The 23081-nt window shown below is 33.3% G+C and overlaps 3 protein-coding genes and 1 non-coding gene across 4 annotated transcripts; all 4 read left to right on the forward strand.

Annotated features, from left to right (window-relative positions):
- Positions 1 to 2800, forward strand: LOC107628777 (uncharacterized). The gene is made up of 4 exons (XR_015906940.1): positions 1 to 55; positions 111 to 134; positions 845 to 951; positions 1482 to 2800. It is a non-coding gene; the product is annotated as an uncharacterized LOC107628777 (transcript).
- A 2443-nt stretch (positions 2801 to 5243) lies between these two features.
- On the forward strand, positions 5244 to 10656 carry LOC107628776 (synaptotagmin-2). Its single transcript, XM_016331372.3, has 13 exons — positions 5244 to 5617; positions 5777 to 6025; positions 6149 to 6247; positions 6346 to 6396; positions 6493 to 6616; positions 7001 to 7119; positions 7184 to 7285; positions 7399 to 7473; positions 8408 to 8484; positions 8584 to 8830; positions 8921 to 9271; positions 9612 to 9740; positions 10273 to 10656. The coding sequence occupies exons 2-13, from the start codon at positions 5915 to 5917 to the stop codon at positions 10399 to 10401; spliced, it is 1614 nt and encodes a 537-aa protein (XP_016186858.1). The 5' UTR covers positions 5244 to 5617; positions 5777 to 5914; the 3' UTR covers positions 10402 to 10656.
- Positions 10657 to 11767: 1111 nt separating this feature from the next.
- Positions 11768 to 15632, forward strand: APX3 (ascorbate peroxidase 3). Its single transcript, XM_016331371.2, has 9 exons — positions 11768 to 12169; positions 12387 to 12511; positions 12752 to 12801; positions 13711 to 13776; positions 13859 to 13907; positions 14051 to 14133; positions 14216 to 14295; positions 14421 to 14523; positions 15197 to 15632. Exons 1-9 carry the CDS (start codon positions 12054 to 12056, stop codon positions 15386 to 15388), a joined length of 864 nt encoding a protein of 287 aa, XP_016186857.2. The 5' UTR covers positions 11768 to 12053; the 3' UTR covers positions 15389 to 15632.
- Positions 15633 to 19180: 3548 nt separating this feature from the next.
- Positions 19181 to 20846, forward strand: MYB4 (myb domain protein 4). Its single transcript, XM_021118016.2, has 2 exons — positions 19181 to 19780; positions 19901 to 20846. The coding sequence occupies exons 1-2, from the start codon at positions 19518 to 19520 to the stop codon at positions 20589 to 20591; spliced, it is 954 nt and encodes a 317-aa protein (XP_020973675.1). The 5' UTR covers positions 19181 to 19517; the 3' UTR covers positions 20592 to 20846.
- Positions 20847 to 23081: the final 2235 nt, after the last annotated feature.

The following is a 23081-nucleotide window of genomic DNA, read 5'->3' on the forward strand; positions in this document are numbered from 1 at the left end:
ATGAAGAATTCGAATTCGAATGCGAAATTGGAAAAGGTTGTTGAAGAGTTGAAGAGTGTGAGTGAAACGCGACCTATAATACTTACACGGTACAAATCAAATCCGACGAGAATTGAATACAAGCAGAATCTTAGGTAAATAATAGTTGACAATGTTGGATTTTTACTTTTTATCATTGTCTCTGTTTGAGATGTTCCTTTCTTTTAAATATTTGACATTAGTCCTATATTCCTCTTTATTTTTTGAGGTTGAAGAATTGAAACTTCTCTGGCAAATCATCCGAATAATTTCTTTTAAGTTTATTGGGTTTAATTATTTATTATTTAAGGCATTTTTTTTAAGATTACAATTATCTTTTTTGAGATACTAGTTGATTTGTTTTGTGAGTGAAATTTACATCTGAAATATCTCTACATGATTTTTTTTTAATTTATTGAAGGATTAATTTTTTTATCCTCAGGATTTAATTTTGCACTTGTTTCTAGTAAAGAAGATGCACTAAACTTATTATCATCTAAAGTACACAAACAAGAATTTGGATTCTCTAAATTTTAAATTTGTACTTTAGAGGGTAAAGTGTGATCTTCTATTCTTGAATGGTTTCTCTCTCATATTTATTCTTGGTTTCACCGATAAAATAAATAATTAAGAGATCACACTTTATTCTCTAAAGTAAAATTTAAATTTTAGAGAATCCAAATCCCAAAAACAATTGTCAAAAAAGAAGAAAAAAAACGCCAGGATTCATAAATGAGGAGAAAAACAATTGAAGAGTTCTAATTGATAGCATGATAGTAATTATGCCACATCAGTAATTTGATTGTTGATTCATATAAAAAATAAGTCAAAAGGGAAGAGAAGGGCGGTGGAGGAACCAGTGGACAAGGCCACTCTTCAGAAGCAGAGACACATGATCAAGAGTCTGCTGCTAGGTTCAGGGAACGCAAACAGGTACTTACCCCCTTTTCCAACATTTTTTTTAATAGAGTTTCTTTTGTTATATATTTTGATTTAATGTTTTGAAAAATGGAGATTCTTATGTGGTAAGTGATGTTCACTTTTGCTGGGAATTTCACTATTGGGGCTATAATTGTTGAGTTGAAAGGAACAGGAACTGAATTAAAATTGAGTTTTTTCAATCTTATCTCTATAGCTTTAAATTACTTGTTGCAGCTTCTTGAGTTCGTCATTCCAATATCCAGTTGTGAAAATTGGTACAGAAGATCAATCTTTTATTGACTCTGTTATGGTGATGTGAAAATTGGTGATTGGATTTAGATCTAATTGATTATTGAATACCCATGAGCTATCAACAGTGAGTAGAATAAATTCAAACTTTGTAAAAATAAAAAAGTTTATGAAAATGCCCAAAGGCTTTTTATTGTGTTTTGTTTCCATTTTTTGCTTTAAACTAGTGGTATACTATGTTGAATATTTGCCCGAAGGCTTTTTTATTGTGTTTTCTTTTATGCTTGTTCCAGGATCTTGGTAATTCGGGAGGTGGGAAGTCTAGCTACAATTTGATTTCAAACAGTTATAAGGTGATGCATGAAGTTCAACAACCTGGTACCAGAAAAAAGTCAGCAAGATAGAAGTGATTGTTTCTCAAGTACAAATGCTAGTGCTCTCTACAAGCCTTTTGCAGCTTCATCTACAGGGATGAAGAGACTGTCTCCATATGGTAATTCTGTTGTTGATGCTTATCCTAAAAAGATGAGGGCTGTTATAAATAAGGGTGAGTATGAAAGATCCAAAGTGGTTCCGACAGCCCAAAAGGTAGATGTTATTGCTTACCCACAAAATAAAATGGGTGAAAAATGCATGTATGATTCCATTATTAATGGTACCAACCAATATTGTGAAACATGGATGAAACCTCCCCATGTTACAACACGTTATTTTGAAAGAATTGCGGAGCCAGATTATTCTTGTAATGATCTGAGTTCTGTTGGCAGTTGTAGTGTGATAGGTAGTAGTACAAGTAGAAGTTCCAGTAATATGTTAGCAGGTTCTTGCTATGATGAAGATACCCTTTCTAGTGACGCAGAGTCTTTAAATGTTGGAGATTTGGATAAAGGGTGTCCAATTTCTCCTGAGGAGGATGTAGCAGAAGGAATTCATAGGGTAGAGTTGCATGCCTATCACACTACTCTAGAGGCAATATATGCTTCTGGTTCTTTAAGTTGGGAACAATAAGAGTTATTGACTAATCTTCGTATATCACTACATATTTCTAATGATGAACATTTGATGGGGATAAAGAACTTAGCTTCAGTTGGTCAGAATTTTTAGATATTCATACAAGGGATGTCATGTTAGAATATTTACTGTTTAAATGTACAACATTAGATCCTGATTGTTAATCTTTCTGTATTAATAATAATCATTATGAGTATATCAAATTATGGAGCCAACCGTTTTGTATTTTTGTGGGTGTTTTGATGTTCTTGTTATTGTTTTCAACATTAAAAATTGTGGATTTCCTCAATTGCTATGATTTGTCCCCTTCAACTGTTCATTTACTTCCTGTTCTCTTGTATATTATTTCATTGCGAAACAATTGTTAATGACTTGAGACCTTGAAAACTTAGTTAAAGCTTGTAATTGCACAACTTCAAGTCTATAGTTATGCTTAATTTGGATTGGAACATGTTAGATTTTCAGTAGTTGCAATAATACTAATTGTGTATGTTATTGTTTCCTTTAGTTTTTGGAATTGGATCTGAGCTTGTAATTTGAGATGATTTCCAATCTCACCATTTTGGTGGTTTTAAATGTTGAAGACACTGTGTATGTGTGTTTTGCAGCTCTTGTCCAGTTACTAAAATTCCAGGAACATCTGCTCTTCAAATTGCACTCTGATGGAAAATTCCAGTTGAGACAAGGCTTGCAACACTTCTGATGGAAAATAAGGAGTTTTCAAAAGCTTTGACTTTACTCTCCAGCTTGGTCAAAGGCAAAAGCTGCACTCACAGCAGCAAGAACAGCTGCAAATGCTATTTATGTGTTTTCTCTTGTATATTATTAATTCCCTAACATGTATTGTTTTCTCATACCAACTTCACTTTTAGCTGCCATTTGTATATTTCTTCACTTTATATTAATGTTTTCATACAAAGTTTGCTCCGTTTGCTCTTTCTTTTCGAAACTTCCCATATTTTTGTTCATTGCTTGGTGTCTTGGAATTATAATGTGAACTAGAGATTAGTTTTGGAAACAAAACAAATCTTTTAGCGGGATGGACGGAACCCTGTTTGCATTGATACCTATTAAAAGATCCCAGAAACCATTTTTTAAAACACCTAAAATTCCTTTCTGTTTCATCCACTTAGGTTGGGTCCTATTAGTCCACCCTTTAATTTTTCATTAAATATTTTGTAATAGTAAAAAATGTAAAAATTGGTCAACCTGATAACATCAAAATAGCAATGCTCATAGGAATAATTTTAAGGATTATGTAAACTAATTTTTATTTTATTTTATTTTTATCAATTCCAGGTTACAAATTTATAATTTTCAATAAAATGAATAAAATTTGAACTTTGTTGTTGTTTTAATGCATTTGAGGATTTGCCTTGATATCTGTTAAAAGAGTAGGAATGAATGATCAAGAAAGAGAGAGAAAGAAAGAGAAAGAAAGAGAGAGAAAGAGAGGCTGTGATCAAATGTCATTCTCAATTGTCTAAGAATGTAAAACATGTTTTATGATATTTTCTTTAGAGAGGAATAAAGAAAACAAGTATCTTAGGAAGAAAACAGGTATCTTAGATAAAAACCAAGAAACACAAACTGGTTGAATTGTGATGTTAGTATATCTTCCCAATTTGCACCTCTAAGCTAGAAATCATAAGCTTTTTGTAAAACTTTAAATTCTGTATACTTTGTCTTACTTTTATTAATATAAAATATAAATGATATAAGATAAAGAAAACTGCTTCTAAAGCTTCTCTCCACCCTTCTATCTTTCCATTTATTTCCTCTTCCACTTATCTAATATGACCATAGTTGTCAGAACCGAACCGGTGATCGAACCGGTCAGGCTACTGGGTCACTGGGTCAACCGGTGGGTTACTGGTTGAATCGGTTAATCCGGTCCTATGTAAATAAAAAATAAAATATAGTTAAAAAATTAGAATTAAAAATTTAAAATACATATTTTTACTAACATTTTAAAAATATCTAGCTATTCTAAACAATATGAAACAGGAACAATAAGTATTTTGTTAATTTTACTCTATCATAAATATTTTTATTTTGTTTTTATATTAAAATAAGTATTATTTTTGAATTTTAATAATGTATTAATTAATTTATATCTATTATACTATTATATACTACAAGTATTTATTGAAAAATAATATTAATAGATATTATATAATTATGAAAAAAAATAATAAGTGAGTTTATAATTACTGTTAAATAAAAATATAATTAATTTAAAAATGAGTGAGTTTATAATTAAAATTAAAATAAATTAAATAAAAGTAAATTATTTACCGAAAGATATTAATATGTATTTTAATTTGTATATATATTAGTAATAGACAAGTTAGCCTGAAACCAGCAGAGAGTCATGTAGGTGGTAGTAAGTTAACAGGAAAATGATTTGGGAATTAGTATACCATACGGTGAGTTTGGAGGTGAGATTAAATTTAGAGTGTGATGAATTAAGGATTTTATTAATTAAATTTAAAAAAAAATTATGATAAACATAAAAAAATAATTATTATTATTAAACTTCTATATATTTATAATTTATATTTTATGTCTATTAAAAAAGCTTAAAAAACTTGAGCTTACTAAAGACAGGTTCATCCAACTACTTTTTTTTGAGACGTGGAGATTAGTTTTATGCTTACCTGTTAACTCCTCATGTGATCTTGAACAAGTCCAACGACTTCTATTGTATTTCAAGGGTCAATCGGTCAATGATGAACGTAGTTGGATTAAAATACTAGTAACTCTTTCTCTTATTGTAATTTGCAAGTTATATTGTATCCCTAATTGGTAAGGGGCCACGTGTCACGTAGACTTTACCTCTCTTTGTCCCTATCGCTGATCTCGCCGTGTTGCCGATGCCGACAACTTCCCATGCACGCCACGTGTGCATCATTTTTCTATTTTCTACTTTTTATTATTCTACTCATGCCACAAATATTCATCACTCAAATTATATTGTTTTATACTTTTGTCTTATATAATAATCTATCTACCATATATTCTCTTAACTTTATAGTTTATACATGCACCTAAAAACTATTAATTAATTATTACTAATATTAGTCTTATTAATATCCTATTCCTATTATTAATAAATATGTTTATTTATTCACATTTTATATAAATTAAATATTTATAATAATAAGTATGAAATTATTTGAAATAGTAAATATTTTAATGTTTTAATTAAGATGATAAATATGTCAGTGAGGATAAATATTCTAATAATAATTATATGATATGAAATGATATGCTTTGCTTTCTTCGTCGGGCATTAGCAGCTTAATCTGCTTCATCTTCGCATTCGACCGTTTCCTGTTATCTCTCTCTGTCTTTACGTTTACTTTAATAGACTTTAATCTCATTCATTCATCTCTCAACGCATCGAAACATCTCAGTAAGCATAAAACTTACATCCTCTTGATTCTATTCTTCTTGTTTCTTTTTTATTATTATTGTTTTTTACTAATTACCAAGGTATTTTATTCTTACCAAGGTATTTGATTCTCTCTCTCTCTCACATACTTTTTTTTTGTTCCCGAAATTTTGGTTGTAGTTGAGGAATGGTGAATGACTGAAGCTAAAAGTGAAGTTCTCGTGACATGAAATGGTAGTGGGAGTTGGTATTTAGATAGAGGAATCGCGATCTGGGACTGGGTAGGTTTAAAGATTCGAGCTTGGAACTTCGAACAAGATGGGTTTTTTTGGCACTATATTGGGGTTTTTCGGATTTGGTGTTGGGATCACCATTGGTCTTGTAGCTGGCTATTTTCTCTTCATTTACTTTCAACCCACTGATGTTAAGGTAATTCTTGTTACTGTGTGTAAGAATTCAAACGTGGCTCTTACAAGCATTGTCTTTCTTGTTAGCACTGAATGTTTTCTTTTTATTTCAAACTGATATATGCTTTGGTGGGTTGGGGGGCAGGATCCTGAAATCAAGCCATTGGTGGAGCAAGACGCAGAAACCTTGCAGAAAATGTTTCCTGAGATTCCACTTTGGATTAAAAATCCAGACTTTGATAGGGTAAGAACCTATCTTTGACTAGTTTCATTTTGGTTGAACTATTTGGGGTTTAGGTTTTTATTGATGCAATGTTTCTTGTTTCTGTGTTTTTGCTGAAGATTGATTGGCTGAACAAGTTTATTGAATACATGTGGCCTTACCTTGACAAGGTATTTGCATTTTGAATAAGCTTTGACCCTTTTCCATTTTTGCTTTTTACCTTGGTTGTTTGTTTGTCTTAGTGTGGTAATTGTTCTCTTGTTTAGGCAATTTGCAAGACTGCGAAGAATATTGCAAAGCCCATAATTGCTGAGCAGATTCCGAAATACAAAATTGATTCTGTTGAGTTTGAAACTCTAACACTGGGATGCCTGCCCCCAACTTTTCAAGGTTAGTAGATCTAGATTCAAGATAAAAGATATAATACTTGATACATTCATGGGTAAGAATCTCCTAGTTTTGTCGTAAGATACTAAGGAACACAGAGTTTTTATTTTCGTTGGGGGATAAATGTGCAATTTATTAGTTATAATCTTCTTCAATGTATCATATATTGAGAGTTATGCATATGCATTTCCCAAAGAGATTCTCTTTTTGATTTCACTTATTATTTTGTGGGCAGTTTGTAAATTATCATAGGCTTAGAAAGTATGATTTCTTCGTTTCCATTTTGTTCATGTGATTGATTATGTCTTGGTAACTTATTTGTCATATGGTGTGAGTATACTAATTCTCCTTTGATAAATGCATAATTGCATATTGATACTTTTATAGGAATGAAAGTTTATGTGACTGATGAGAAGGAGTTGATTATGGAGCCTTCCATAAAGTGGGCTGGAAATCCTAATGTCACAATTGGTGTAAAGGCATTTGGATTCAAAGCAACCATTCAGGTAGCTTTTGTGTGTGTGTGTGAAAGATATTGGTTCTTTTGAAGCTAAAAGTTCTGTTGTTCAGGTTGTTGATTTGCAAGTATTTCTCATACCTCGAATTACTTTGAAACCATTGGTTCCAAGCTTTCCTTGCTTTGCCAACATACATGTCTCTCTCATGGAAAAGGTTGGTGATTGATCAGTTTATAAGTATGCCCTCCAACTTTTTCAGCGTCCCTAATTTTATGTATGGTCTTATTCTCTCTTTTGTTATTTTGTTTTTGTTGTTTGTTCCGGCAGCCACATGTTGACTTTGGGCTAAAGCTTTTGGGGGCTGATCTTATGTCCATTCCTGGTGCCTATAGGCTTGTTCAGGTATTAAGCTGATACCTTTTTATTTTCTTTTAAATTTTAGATCTTTTTTCTGTTTTGTCAAAAATATTTTATTTTTTGGCTATTTTTAAGACTTGAACCCAAGACCTACTAGTTAAGTTATAAGCAACTTGTTGTTCCAACTGATTCCATTTTTATTACTCTTACACACATTATAAATTGTACATGATGAAGGTTATTTTAGGAAAGAAAATTTGTTCACCAAATCCCTTCCAATCCCAATTATATACGTAATAGATAATAGATTACCGTTTGAGGTCTGTAATTGCTTACATCAATATTCAACCCGGAATCAGAAGTGATGCTCAACTCAATATATAACTGGACCATTGTTTGCTTAAGTTGTTCTTAGTGTGAAATATGTTATATTATGAATGCATACCTTTCATTTCTGTATGCGCTATGTTGTGTTCACACTGTCTTGCTATAATGGAGGAGTTGCATAATATTAAGGTGAACATGAAGGAAAACAAAAATAAATATAGGATAGAGGAGATATGAGGTTGAATGAAATCTGATCTTGTTAGATGTTACTTTACAGCTTGTGAGGGTAAATTAGTAGGATCTCATACAAGATCAAAGTGGTCCAGTGATGTCAATTGGCTGTTGTTACCATTTTCTCAATGCAGCAGCCTTTACTTTGTGCTTGTGCATCTAGAGAATTTCTTCTCTGCTAGAGTTGAAATTTCTTTGTCTTACGCTCACTGTATTTGTTATAGAGGTAGCATTTGATTGGAAGCATTTGTTGGATTAAAAGATTTTAATGGTTGTACGATTGTACCTTTCCATTATTTTGTTTTCGCTTCCCTTCTTTGTGAAGTGTGAACTTCCATATTGACAATGGAAATCAGGGGTGATTGAAAATCGGGGGTTAACTTTATGGCTTTTAAACTAATTTGAAGTCTGGTGTTTTCAGGAGATTATCAAAGATCAAGTTGCAAATATGTATCTGTGGCCCAAAACCCTTGATGTTCAAGTATTAGATCCATCAAAGTATGTTTCTGCATTTCTGTAAAATAATTTTGGTAATGTAATGATATATTATTGCTAACTAGTTTCTCCTTTTCTTGTAAATGTTGTTGGGAATCTTAGAGCCATGAGGAGACCTGTTGGGATTTTACATGTAAAGGTTGTGAGAGCAATCAAGTTAAGGAAGAAAGATCTTCTTGGTGCATCTGACCCTTATGTGAAGCTAAAGATCACTGATGATAAGGCGCCGTCGAAAAAGACTACTGTGAAGCACAAGAACTTGAATCCTGAATGGAACGAAGATTTTAATATTACTGTTAAAGATCCTGAGACCCAGGTTCTGGAAGTTGATGTTTTTGATTGGGAGCAGGTATTCCTCTCACACTCAAATTTTAAGTTTCATAACCTAGTTCCTTGCTATGCAATATGTAACGAATGTTGATTTTGTATCTTTGCATAGGTTGGGAAACATGACAAGATGGGTATCAATGTGATCCCTTTAAAAGAACTTTCCCCTGAAGAGCCAAAAGAATTCACTCTTGACCTCCTAAAAACTTTGGATCCGAACGACGTTCAGAATGAGAAATCACGTGGGCAGATTGTTTTGGAATTGACCTATAAACCTTTCAAGGAGGAGGACATAGGCAAGAGTTTTGACGAGACACAGACATTACCGAAAGCTCCTGAAAATACTCCTGCTGGTGGAGGTCTGCTTGTTGTCATAGTCCATGAAGCTCAAGATGTTGAAGGAAAGTACCATACTAATCCTCATGTTCGGCTTTTATTCAGAGGAGAGGAGAAAAAGACTAAGGTACATGATCCTAAGAGAAATACTTGCATTTTATCTTTTTCTACTGTATATGTGAAACAGCCGGTTAAACCTGGAAGATTGAATTTTTGTAGGCACCACCAATATGCTTCTGAAATTTTTACAAGGAAACAATGAACATAATATTTTAATCTAACCAATATAATTAAAATAAGAACCGAATTCAGTAGTATTGGCTGATATTTCATTAAATTTTCAATCTAGTGTTCCATAATGGCATAATGCAACTTATAGTTATCCAAAAATGAAAAGAAAAAGGTGCTCATGGGATTGGAATGGCACATTTGTGTTACCGATAATAACATGGTTAGTGCTACTGCAGCGTATCAAAAAGAACAGAGATCCAAGATGGGAAGATGAGTTCACATTTATGCTGGATCACCCTCCCACTCATGACAAATTGCATGTGGAGGTTGTTAGCACTTCTGCAAGAAACCTGCTCCATCAAAAGGTATATAATTTATATTTCCCAATTAACTTTTTATTGTTCTGGATTACAACTCTTGAAATCCATGGTTGATCAGAGAAAACAGTGTCAAGAGAAAACTCAGAAAAACTGCTTTTGGTTTGGTTTTTCATTTCAGTATTTTCCATTCTCAGGATTTTGCAAAAGAAAAAACAAAACAGTGAAAACAATAGAATTCTGTTTTTTGTTTTCACCTCTTGTTTTCTCTTTCGTCACAATTTTAAAAACAGAAAATACTGAAACTGAAAACAAACCAAATGCAACTGATCGCATGAAAGAATTCAAGGTAATGCGATTGATATTAGGCCTTAAATGTGCATATGAGAATAACTAACTAGTAACTAACTTCAAACTCTAACATGATAATATATCTCTGATAATGACCCATCAACATAGCGGAAAGTTGGAAACCAAATTGTTGAGAAGAGTTAGAAGAATACTTGTAGAATCTGCTGTTTGAAATCTTTTAAATTCTCATGGTATCTTTGTTACACTGCTATTCTTTTCTTGATATTAGGAATCACTGGGATATGTTGAAATCAATCTTGGAGATGTTGTTTCTAACAAAAGAATCAATGAGAAGTTCCATCTCATAGACTCCAAGAATGGTCGCATTCAGATAGAGTTGCAGTGGAGAACTTCATAGTCCAACACACACGCCATCAAAAAACTTGTCTGAGCTTGCATTTTCATTTTTTTAATTGTTTTTAAGGAAGAGGTGAGAAGCATTTCTTGTATTTCTTCTCATGAGGTACATTGGTTTATTTGGTCATCATGTACATGCTTGTAATAAAAGAAATACAAATCTAAAATAGTAAAAGCATATAATATGATTTGGTTTGAAACTTGGATAGAGATTATTATATATATGATCATGACATTGTGGTTAGAATTGTGATGATGAACCATTTTGCAGCTTCAAGTTCATGCCATCTTTTATTTTGTTATTGACTCTTCCTTTATTTGTTTGGATTAACTTCCCCTACACCGTTTATGGTTATCAAAACAACTTTTAATTTTCTCATAAATTATTGTTATTTTCTTTTAAATGAATGCTTTATAATTATAATATTTATTTTAACGTGACTTCCATTTCTTCTCAAACATTTAGTTTTACCTCTCAGATCTTTTAGTTATTTACCTTGTATAAATTATGAGTAGCTTGCTTGTTTGCGACGTTTTTCTCTTCTAATACTTATGGTTTAGTACATGACATTAGAAAGTATTAATATGGATAACTATTTTAGAAAAATCAGATAATAATAAGGTAGCTAATTATATGATGTATAATTTTTATATTTTTGGATTTGAGAGTTTTGTTCGGCTGACTTAAGTTTCATTTTCCGTCCAAATTAATCTCATTAAAAAAATAGGTCGTCTCGTACTTTGATTTATCTTTGGCCAGTTTATTTCAATGGAAATACTAGTATTCATTTATCTCAGGTCTAGTACTCTAATTACTATGAACCCGACCTGATTGATTGTTTATAAAAAATTGTTGAGTGAACAAGTGTTTGTATATTCAAGTTTTTAGAAATTATTTTATTTAGTAATAGAAACACACAATTTGTATAATAAATACAAGAAATGATTATATCAAACACAAAATTACACACAATTTTGAAAACAAATACAATTTTAAAAAAATTGTATAAATAATAGGACATAAAAAAGAAGAGAAGATGAAAAAGAAAAAGGGAGAAAGAAAGAAAAAACACAAAACACTTAGTTGAGAACTTAGTTAAATAATGGCTTAATCGCCTGAATTTTTTTTTTTTAAATATTTGGTGAAATCAGCAACAACATTATGTATTAAATATTAATGCATGTACGATAGTTTCTTTAGTAGTAAGTAGTACTTCTGTTTAGAAAATAAAAAGGTAGCTAACAAATAGCAAAAAGAAAAAAGAATATTTCACCCCAAAAAAGTTTTGGGTTCTGGCCCTTTTTGTTTTTAACAAAACCCAAAGAATTTGCGCATACAACTAAAAATAGAAATAGGGAAGTGAGGAGAAGGCGAGTAGTTTAGGTGGTTGAGTGAGTCACACTTCCTCGAGGTGCGTGCCATGTGACCCAATGATATTGAGACACGTCACAAGTGAGGAGTGGGGGGTCACGTGATGTTAACGGCAGCAGCAGCAGCACAAGGCAAGCACACCACTCATACATCCAATTTTATCCATAAAATCTCACTCTCCTCCTTCATCTTCTTCTTTTTCTTCTTCTTCTTGTTCTTCTTCCCAGTTTCTCCAAAATCCTTCAAGAAAAGCAGTTAAGTCTGTTCTGCCAGCTGTCGAAATGGCGTTGCCGGTGGTGGTAGACGCAGAGTACCTCAAGGAGGTTGACAAGGCCCGCCGCGATCTACGCGCACTCATCGCCAACAGGAACTGCGCTCCTCTCATGCTCCGCTTGGCGTAAGCTCTCTCTTTCACTCTATCGCTCCAAACGATTCTCGTTTTCGCTCTAAATTTCCGCGTTTATAGTTTTGCGTTTCGTTATATAGACGGTCAACGGTGAATAATTATTATTATCATGATCATCATGATGATGATGAATCTAGCTAGGTCACTCTCGATAAGATTGTTGATGCTTTTTGTCCCTTTCAATTTTGCTATGTTCGATCGGACGCAGCTGGCACGATGCCGGAACCTACGATGTCAATACGAAGACCGGCGGAGCTAACGGTTCCATCAGGAACGAGGAAGAGTATTCACATGGTGCTAACAACGGTTTGAAGAAGGCTATTGATTTCTGCGGTATGCTTCTTAGTCGCTCATTTCTCCATAAATTAAAATTCGCAGTTAACTTTTAATTTAGTTCCAGTTGATAGGTAGCACTGCATGAATTGCTATATCATCTTTGTTAGTGTGATTTGTATAGCTACTTGCTTTTTGCCTACGCGTGTGTTATATGAATATTAAATTAACGAGAATGCATGGAGATGAATCGGTTTCGTCGTTTTTTCTGAGAGTTGTCTGGTTTATTTGATGTTACAGAGGAAGTGAAGGCAAAGTATTCCAAGATTTCATATGCGGACCTTTACCAGGTAATTATAAGCAGTTGTTTATTTATCAATAGTCCATTGCTATTTTTGTTAAATTGTTGGGTGGAGTTGGTGATATTTTAAATTTGTCTTGAGAGTGTATGATTAGGGGAACATTTATCTGTGTGATTTCAGGGAGCTGTTCCCTCCCAGTTGCAAGTTACAACTTGAATTCATGCCTTTTTAGGCTGTTTATAATTCTCATAGCTAATATTTATGTAGTGCTCAAGTTGTTTTGCCAATATATTTTTTTGTGGGATTAGATTTTTCGTGTTCATGTTTCAGTTTGTTGCTTGATCATGATACAGGCTAAGTATCCGCACGTGTGAGTCTTAAATATGCAAACATAACATGACTACTGCACAGAGATGTGTTCCCTGTTTCACTTGTCAGATTTTGATAGGTGGATTGTTATCATTCAAATTCTACACCCCCAATCCTGTTATGACATTTGAAGGCTTCTACCTTCAATAATTGTAGAATATGATTGCAAATAGATTTGAAAGTTTTGCCCAGTTAATTAGCTTGTCTGCATTTGTGTTGTCCCCTGATATTTTTATATGGTGAGTTTGATATCCAACTAGGATTAGGCTTGCATACAACGTTTTCATGAATCTGTCCTTGAAGTTTTCCCCTCAAGCCTATCTGGCTGAGGTCATTCATTTCCAGACCAGTATAACCTTAGAGCCAAGATTTGTTATTACCGGACGATCTTGTATATCACACTGAAATTGTTGAGAGCAGTGCCAGTTGAGTCCAGATTTTATTAAAAACATATAGGGAGGGGAGTGAGAACTGTTGCAAATTGCAACTCATAGGGCAAACCCTGGAAACAAATTTTGCATTCATAGAAACAAAACCAGCTCACCTATAGATTTTGTGAATCTGAATTTCTTTTCCTTGTGTTTCCAGCTTGCAGGTGTCGTTGCAGTTGAGGTCACTGGGGGTCCCACAGTTGAATTTGTTCCTGGAAGAAAGGTATATTGTGCTAAACTCTACCACAGTACTTGTTATGAAATCAATGAATGTCTTAGCTCATGTGATTTCCAATTTCTTATAGGACTCTAAAGTATCTACAAAAGAAGGCCGGCTTCCTGATGCTAAACTAGGTGAGTTTCCAAACTTTTCGTCAGCATTACAACTATTCTCCTCACTTGTGTAGGAAATAGAGTATTGAACCATGTCCTAATTTCTGCTAACAAGCAACAAGGTTAATAAGAAATAATTTAAAATATGTGAATGCTGCTTGCAGGTGTGTCACACCTTCGTAGTATCTTCTATCGAATGGGCCTGTCTGACAAGGATATTGTTGCACTGTCTGGAGCACATACGCTGGTGATTCTCCTTATATATATCCTCTCTGTTTTGCGCTGTGGTTAGACCAGATACTTAAGTATTTGTTTTATGTGGTTATTAGGGAAGAGCACATCAAGAGAGATCAGGGTTTGAAGGACCTTGGACACAGGATCCTCTGAAGTTTGATAATTCATACTTCGTGTAAGATTGAAACCCCTGTGCTGGACTACTGTCTTTTGCTTACAAGGAAACTTGTAAAGCTTAATTTTGCCTCCCTATTTGCAAAGCTATTTTATTTACAGCTAAATATGGTTTGTTAACATCAGGGAACTTCTAAAAGGTGAGAGTGCGGGTCTGCTTCAACTTCCAACAGACAAGGCCTTGTTGGAGGATCCTGAATTTCGCCGTTATGTTGAGCTGTATGCAAAGGTAATTGGGTCTGTTCTAGTCAAATGCCAAGTACATAGTTCCTATTTGAACTTTATTTGGTGCTGTAACCTGCCACACCAGTCAATGTTTTTTCACTGGCATTTCTAAGTCTACCCACTTGCTATGCCACGAAGCTTTTAGGCTTCTTCCCTCTAATTATTAGGTCAATCTTTTGGCCTGGGTTCATTGCAATTCCATTTAGTTGCAGCTGATTAGTAGGACCCTCTTCCCACCGCACTCGCCAGTAATGTATAAGCATTTGCTTTGGACTTCACCATGGGCCATGCTATCTGCGGCTCTCCTGATATAAATTGATGATGTTGCCATGTGCTTGTTGGGTAGCGAAGCCAACAAAATATATTTGAATCCGGTTATTTCTTCTTGGTTTCAACGTCAGGCACGAATAAAAGTTTCTTTATTCTGCTAACTGTTGACAATACATTGTCTTGTTTTCCGTGTCTACATAACAAATGCCTACTAGTGCTTTAGTACTACTTTGATCTAGACTAGACTACCTGCTATAATTACCGATGACGTCCATGCAAAAGTTTCTGTTTTGCTCAAAATTTATTGAAGATAAAGATTCGCCATTTGCAGCAAAGTTCTGACAGATATTGATGCATCGTATTCATTGCATTGCTTGAATCTTTTAAAACTCTGACCCATCTTTCAGGACGAAGATGCATTCTTCCGGGATTATGCTGAATCACATAAGAAACTTTCGGAGCTAGGCTTTGCGACAAGTTCAAAACCGATTTTTCCTAAGGATGGGACCATACTAGCTCAAAGTGCTGTTGGAGTTGTAGTTACTGCAGCTGTGGTGATCCTCGGTTACTTGTATGAAGTCCACAAAAGAGGGAAGTAAATGGATTTGTCTCTCTCAGCATAGATTGTTACGTTTGTATGACCCAGAATGAACAGAATTGGGTGCATTTTTGCAGTTTCAGTATCTCTTTCCCCTAGTACTAATAAGAATAATGCATTAATGCTGCAACCTTTCTGAATAGATTGAGACTGGATAAAACAAACTGAATACTCCATTTGAAAGCTACATTACTTACAGTATGTAAGCAGTAAATACAAATTTCTATAGTCATCATCATTATGTATTTCTGTTCTCCGAAAGATTGGAAAAAGTGGGTAGGCAAGAGACTTACTACGTAGTTCATATCATGTGCCAGTAAATCAGAATTATGAACATTTTTAGAATGTAATTATGCAATAAACTCAACTGTGACACGGCTCTTTATTTCTGATATAGGCCAAAGTCAATCGAACTCTTAAGGAAGCCTTTACCAGTGAAATCTTAAGTATTTGAAACATTAAACATGTAACCTTAGCTCTCAATGTAAGGAAGGTTTTGTAGGTAGACAAGCGCAAGTGACGGTGTTTGTTATGCCAATTATTAATTCGAATTTAGATTCAGATGGTGTAGTACCAAGCTACCAACTGGTTAATGGTTACTGTATTATAATAATCCGCACGTTGAAGGACAGTCTGTCCTATTTAATAGGAAGCAAACGAAAATAGCTAAAAAGATTGAAGAAAAGCAAGACCTAAATAACAATGTGACAGTTATCGAGATTGATCTGTATCTCTGTATCTGCATTTGGTGTGGGTCAATAATGCTAATACTACTAATTTATTTTAACCAAAAGGAAAATACCAAACTATTCTGATTGATGAGGAAGGTTTTGATTTAATATTGAATAATTAAGATCTTATCCATGATATGAAGAGAAGAAGAGGCACATGTGGAGGACAGCCGAAGAGGTAGGTAAGGGCTCTTTGGACAGCCTCCCACAAAGTACCTAAGCACATGACAAAACTCGTGTTGCTCTGCTGGCTGTCACCATTCAGAAACAAAACAATCATGCAAATGCAAATCGTACGCCACACACCCTCTTCCTCGTTCCTTCTTTCCAAGAATTTGAGAACACCCCCTCCCTCTCCCCCTATTTTTCTTTAACTTCTCTAAAGTAGCTATTGCATCTACTACGCAAATTCGAACCTGGGTCTACTATTTTTGGCTGTATTCAAAATATGAGATTTCCGCATGTGGGTGGTGTCTGAATTTGGTGTGCAAGACTAGTGTGTGAGAGAGAGAGAGGAGCCCTTAGGTTGCTCCTCCTTTTTGGGTTAGCTAAGAAGCCCATTATAGGCTAATCTCTTTTAATAATTGCACCCCACAGATAGTGACCATGGCTGTGCAGTTAGGCGTTCAATCCATCATTATTTCTTTGGAAACTTTAGTACTATACCCACACTTCCTCTTTCTTTTTTAATTTGGGGTACCCTATGATTTAGAGTTAGGTAATGTTGTTGCCTCTCACTCAATTAAAACTTCATATAAAATAAATGCAACTTATGTAATGTCTTCAATATCTTAGTTGAGTTGTTCATTCTCTTTAATAACAAAAACAAAAATAGATACGAGAAATTTCGGTTGCACGCCCAATTTAATATTCTCTTGCTGGTGCGCAAATCTTAGCCTTCAATGTGAATAATATCAATAATCATAATTCATATTAAGTAGTTAAACTAAAGTTGTAAAGTTCGTGTGCGCGTTAATAAATACAATAACTTCATTAAGTGGTAATAATGTAAATCATGGCATTATGTCAAAGATTCAACACATAACTAAGGTAGGATTTGGACTAGAATTGCAAGTACAAGTCAGAAAGATGAGGGTGAAAAAGAGGTGGGTGAAAAATGAGATACTACCCTCCTAAATAATAACTCTAGTGGATTGAATCTTTTTTTTTTTTGTTTTCATTTTTTTCCTATTTTGAAAGCAACTTGTGGGCATGATATTAACTCTTACCATCCACTTGACATTCATAGGGAAGGAGAAAAGGGAGTGGACATATGAATGGTGGTGGACAACTACTATAATGATATGCAATTAGGGAAGGGAGATAGAAGATGACAATAATATAAAGGTGAATGAAACCCCCTACAATCCCAAACTTTTTTTTTTCCTTCCCTTAACTACCTTTCCTAAACTTGTACCACAAGGTTTGGGGAAAAAGAAAACAAATAAGAAACCAAAAAGTGGAAGGTGAACCAAAGTCCATATATTATTTTATTTTTCTATTACTATTATTATTATTAGTTTAATTTTAATTTAAATGATATTTTAATCAATGAGTTTAAAAATTAGTTATTAATATATAATTAATTATCTATCTATAATAATTTTTTTTTGCATGACAATTATTATTATTATTATTATTAAAGCACAAGTACACAGTCCTTTTGAGGCTTTTCCAATTTTCCTCTTAGCTTGTCTTGTTTCATCATGTATACTATTGAAACCAAACCTCCAACTCTTCTAGAAACATGTCTCACTGATTTTCTCTTTCTCTATCTCTTTCATTCATGATAATGCACCAATAAAATAAAGAACCACAACTACCATTACCATCTCTATGCTTTGCCACATGAATAGCCAAACTACTGATACATTTCTTTCAGGGAATTGCCTATTACAACTAACTTACCGAAATAGCTAATTTTTTTTATTCGTTTTATATTCTTATTTTTTGGGTAACTAAGCCCACATGAAGCTCTAGTGTCTAATTAAGGCACTGTGTTGGTAGGTTATCTATATGTAATTCAGCATATGTTAGTGTTACTTTTTTCTCATATCAAATAATTCTCTATTTAGACAAATTAACATATTAAAAAACTAATGCATAAACAATTGTTTGATAGAAAGAGCATAATGTATGTAGTTGAATCAATTTGAAGGTGAATATTTGTGGCATTCAGGGATGTTCAGAATTTTGGCCAATATCAAACTTGCCTTATGCTTGTGATAAAAGAAATGTTGATCATTAATTATCAAATAAATGCAGAAAGAACATCACACCATCTTGTATTATTATTATTATTATTATTATAATATACACACACAATTGAAATTTGAGATTACATCTGCTGTTTGGTGGTACCGTTGAAATTGTTTCATACAAGAAATTCTCTCTAAGCATAATTTTTCATTAATAAAATCAGAAAAAAGAAAAGTATGTATTAGTATGTTAACATGGAAACGAAAATCAAATTAAAAAAAGTGATGCAGTAGTTGGATCCTAATAATTAAGTCAACTATAGATAATAATAATAATAATAATAACAAGTCTCTAGCTTTGATATAATTCCATCCATCACATGTAAGTGTAACCGAAATACTACTTTCCCTAATTCAAAGTTGATTAAACACAGAAGAGGTGCCTTACCCCTTACATAACAACAGCTTGTAAATTTTTTTTTTAAACAAAAGCAGCAATATTTGAAAAGGGAATTAGGAAAACAGTATTTTTTTTTTTCTTTTTAGATTAGGCATGAGATTAGATGGGTGGAGAAATTTCAAATTATATATAGGGGAAAAGTGAATAGGATATATAAAATAAAATTATATTGTTGGTGTTTCTTTTTTCCTAAAAAGGGGCAAGAGATCACATCTTGTCTTGCCTTGCCCATACTTTAAATTATTCTACTTTACACCAACCTGAAGGTTACCCATAGTTAATGTCCTTTAACTCATTATATATCATTGATGCAAAATATAGTATCATATATAATAATAATAACAATATTAATAATAATATAATTTTAATATATATCATCATCACACATAATAGAGAGAGAGAGAGAGATACATAGAACTAAAGAAAGAGCCAACAGCCACTCCCTTTAACCTGTCTCACCAACTCACATCTAGAAGCTCAATTAGTATTACTCTCTCTCTCTCTCTCTCTCTCTATCTCTCTCTCTCTGAGTCAAAAGCCTATAAAAATCACACCCCAAATCCTTCTTTGGCCGGCTTTGTTATTTGCAGCAAGGATACAGAGCCGTTTTTCAAGTTTGAAACCAATCCCAAAACATAAAACACTGAAACACAAATAAATCAGAAGCTCAAAAATTCAAACATCAAAGAAGAAAGAAGGAAGTAGGAAGTGTGAGAGAGACTTATTGGCATATCATTATTAATGGGAAGGTCACCTTGCTGTGAGAAAGCACACACAAACAAAGGTGCATGGACGAAGGAAGAAGATGACAGGCTCATATCTTACATTAGAGCTCATGGTGAGGGTTGCTGGAGATCCCTTCCTAAAGCGGCGGGCCTTCTCCGGTGCGGCAAGAGCTGCCGCCTCCGCTGGATCAACTATCTCCGCCCTGACCTCAAAAGAGGCAACTTCACTGAAGAAGAAGATGAACTCATCATCAAACTCCACAGTCTCCTTGGTAACAAGTAAGGATTTTGAAACCACCCACACTACCCCATCAACAAAACAGATTCTATAATCAAATGGGGTCTTGAGTTTTCACTCACACGTTTCAAAAAAACTCATCTTTTTTTGTTTTTGTTAAGGTGGTCGCTTATAGCTGGAAGATTGCCAGGGAGAACAGACAATGAGATAAAGAATTATTGGAACACACACATAAGAAGGAAGCTTTTGAGCAGAGGAATTGACCCTGCAACTCATAGGCCTCTCAATGATTCTTCTGCTTCACATCATCATCACAACAACCAAGAACAACAACAACAACAACAACAACAACAACCATCTTCTCTTGTTGCAGCAGCCACAACCACCACCATATCTTTTGCTTCTTCTGTTTCTGCTTCTGCTTCTGCTGTTAAACAAGAACAAGATACTATTACTACTACTACTGCTACTACCACTACTAGTGCTACTTGCAACGCAAACATGTTTGGGATTATGGAGAAGAAGAACAAGAAGGATTATTCAAAGGGATCATCAATGGAAAGGTGCCCTGACTTGAATCTTGAGTTGACAATTAGTCCTCCACGCCATCTTGATGAACCTGATCACCAGAAATTCAGTGGAATAGAGAGATCCCCTTGCTTTGTTTGCAGCTTGGGTTTGCAGAACAGCAAGGATTGCCGGTGTGGATTCGCCACTAATGCTAATGCTAATGGTGGCACTAATAGTAATGGCACCACCACCACCACCACCACTGCTACTGGTTCTGGTTATGATTTCTTGGGCTTGAAAACAGGTAGTGTTTGGGATTACAGAAGCTTGGAAATGAAGTGATGATTATTATATTCTTCATTCTTCTTCATCAATGATAAACTAGCTAGTGTATGTTTTGAGAGCATGAAATTCAGTAACTCTGAAATCACTCTCTCTCCCTCCCTCTCTCTCTCTCTATTGATTTCTTTTTCTTTCTTATTATTTTTCTCCTTCTTTTAAATTGTATAAATAATTAATTAATTAATTAATTAGTTGCTGATGCATAAGATATAGTACCGGTACAGTTGAACAGTATTGGACAAATTTTTGGCTCTATTTCTTGGTGCTGTTGAATTAATTTCTTTCCATTATTATTGCATTTGTGATCATTCTTTTGAGTAAAAACAGCAGTTATTAGCGCCACTAAATGTAAGATCCCATTAATTAGACCTTTATTCTGCTTCATATTTGAGTTTATTCATAAATTTTTTAATCTTTCCAATTGGAATAATGAGTAATGACAGCTATATATTAATTGTATAATACTGAATAAAATTCAATTTAATTATCTACATAACCACATCTTATCGCAGTTATTTAAATTTATATGAATGTTTTAGTATGTTACGCTTTTTATATATGTGCATTATTTATACGTCATAATATATATATATGTAGAGCAGTGAGTCCTTGAGTAATGATATCTCATCCCTTTTTCTTTTGCATTGAAATCTATTTAGATTCCTTTGGACTTTTTGAGGCTTTTGGTGTTGTCTTTTATGGAGAAAATTTGATGAAAAAGTAAAGAGTGTAAGATGATGATAGATCTATTCATGTGTATACAAAAGAGTGAGTGAATGGATAAGTTGTGAGAGGAGGAGAAAATTATTGGATACTATTGCGGTGGGTCTCTTAATTTCATTTTGGAACATAATAATATACATACACTCTTATTTCATCATATTTTATTAATTCAATTATAGGTTACTCTAATTTTGCTATTTATCTTTGATCTAATAAGGAGGTAGATGCATGTCTTTGAGATGTGTAAGAAATCAATTAATTAATTTATAGTAATAATAATAATAATTACAACTAGCTTAACATAATTAAATATATGCTACATAAAACGCGTATAATGAAAAACAAATGTCCGTATAGAGTACAAGACACATGCAACATTCTACCAACCTCCTTTTTTATTGAATAATTTAGGTCTTAGATCCAACCAACTTCATTATTTTGGTATGCCTACACATATCAATATATCATTATATCATCCTACCTAGGTATTGCAATTCTTTATCTTACCTTAAAAGAGGGTGAGATTACCATTACAACATGCTACCTCTACTAAAATTGGTGAGGAAGAGCCCAATCAACATACACTACCATATATTATTTGGTGCTTGTTTACTTTTATTTGGCATTTTATTATCTAATTATTGGACACCTTTATTTAGTTGTCAATTATAACTATAAAAATTTAATTTTGATGCATTGTCATTATAAAATAATTTTATACGTGTAGTCAATTATATAATATTATGTTAGTAAAAATAATTATTTTTTATATTAATTTTATAAATAACCATTTAAAAAATAAATAATTATTATATAAAATATTTTATATTATTAATATATTAAAATTAAATTCGAGTAATATATATTTGAGTTCCCTTTTTATTTATAAAAAAAAAGGTTATGAATTATGTTGTGTTGGGTTAGATCATAGATGCATAAGTAATGTCTTATCCTTTGTCAACCTTTTTAATTTTGGATACTTTTTCTTACTCACTCTCCAATCTCCATAGTAGCTAGTTTGTTGCGTAGTGACGATATATATATAAGGAACTTTATAATAGGTGAATGGGCATAAATCAAAATTAAAAAGGTGGTAGCAACTAAAATAATAAAAAGAAAAGAGGAGGGTAGTGAATTGATCCTACCAACCATCAAAGATTTTATCTGCCGCATTAACTGAGGGTCATGTCAATGGCTCAATGGGGTCAGAGAGTAATTTGATTCGATTGGCCATCCAAGAGGCCATGCCCAGTTCTGGATGTGCCTTCCATTAATGGAAGATCTTCACTACTCCAACCTAATAATAATATATAATCTTATTCAATTTTCAATTTTATAATACATTTCTTATTCAATTTTCATACTAACAATTCTTTTTTAGTGATCAATAAAGTAGGGAAAGAATTTCAAATGTTCTTGATATATTCGCGCGGTGTTTTAGTCGTTTCAATCGTTGATTTCAACTATAAAAATATATATAATATATATTTTTTGTAGGTTATATTTAATTAATTATTGAAAAATGAAATACAAAAATGTCTAAAAGCAGGACAACATAATGAAAGATGGAGATTTTTTAAAAACACTACACTGAAGGTATTCATTTAACGGTGCGTGGTCGAAAAATAAAAAAAAATCTTAAAGAAGAAAGAATGATAAATCAAATTGAATGCAACTAAAAGCTTGCCTCATGGAGATGACGACCTAAACTGGGAGTTCTTTGAATTTTACGGAGCAACTTGACAGAACTTACTAGAATAGCAGACA

Source organism: Arachis ipaensis, chromosome B3, assembly GCF_059453495.1.
Source record: "Arachis ipaensis isolate K30076 ecotype BB chromosome B3, ASM5945349v1, whole genome shotgun sequence".
Classification (NCBI taxonomy): Eukaryota; Viridiplantae; Streptophyta; class Magnoliopsida; order Fabales; family Fabaceae; genus Arachis; species Arachis ipaensis.

Bases quoted from the DNA above. Each gene is read 5' to 3' on its own strand.
- LOC107628776 (XM_016331372.3), top strand. From the start codon at position 5,915: ATGGGTTTTTTTGGCACTATATTGGGGTTTTTCGGATTTGGTGTTGGG. The intron at 8,831-8,920 runs GTATTCCTCTCA...ATCTTTGCATAG, and splicing joins ATGTTTTTGATTGGGAGCAG to GTTGGGAAACATGACAAGAT. The intron at 9,272-9,611 runs GTACATGATCCT...GTGCTACTGCAG, and splicing joins GAGAGGAGAAAAAGACTAAG to CGTATCAAAAAGAACAGAGA.
- APX3 (XM_016331371.2), top strand. From the start codon at position 12,054: ATGGCGTTGCCGGTGGTGGTAGACGCAGAGTACCTCAAGGAGGTTGAC. The intron at 12,170-12,386 runs GTAAGCTCTCTC...GATCGGACGCAG, and splicing joins CCTCTCATGCTCCGCTTGGC to CTGGCACGATGCCGGAACCT. The intron at 14,296-14,420 runs GTAAGATTGAAA...TGTTAACATCAG, and splicing joins TTTGATAATTCATACTTCGT to GGAACTTCTAAAAGGTGAGA.
- MYB4 (XM_021118016.2), top strand. From the start codon at position 19,518: ATGGGAAGGTCACCTTGCTGTGAGAAAGCACACACAAACAAAGGTGCA. The intron at 19,781-19,900 runs GTAAGGATTTTG...GTTTTTGTTAAG, and splicing joins CACAGTCTCCTTGGTAACAA to GTGGTCGCTTATAGCTGGAA.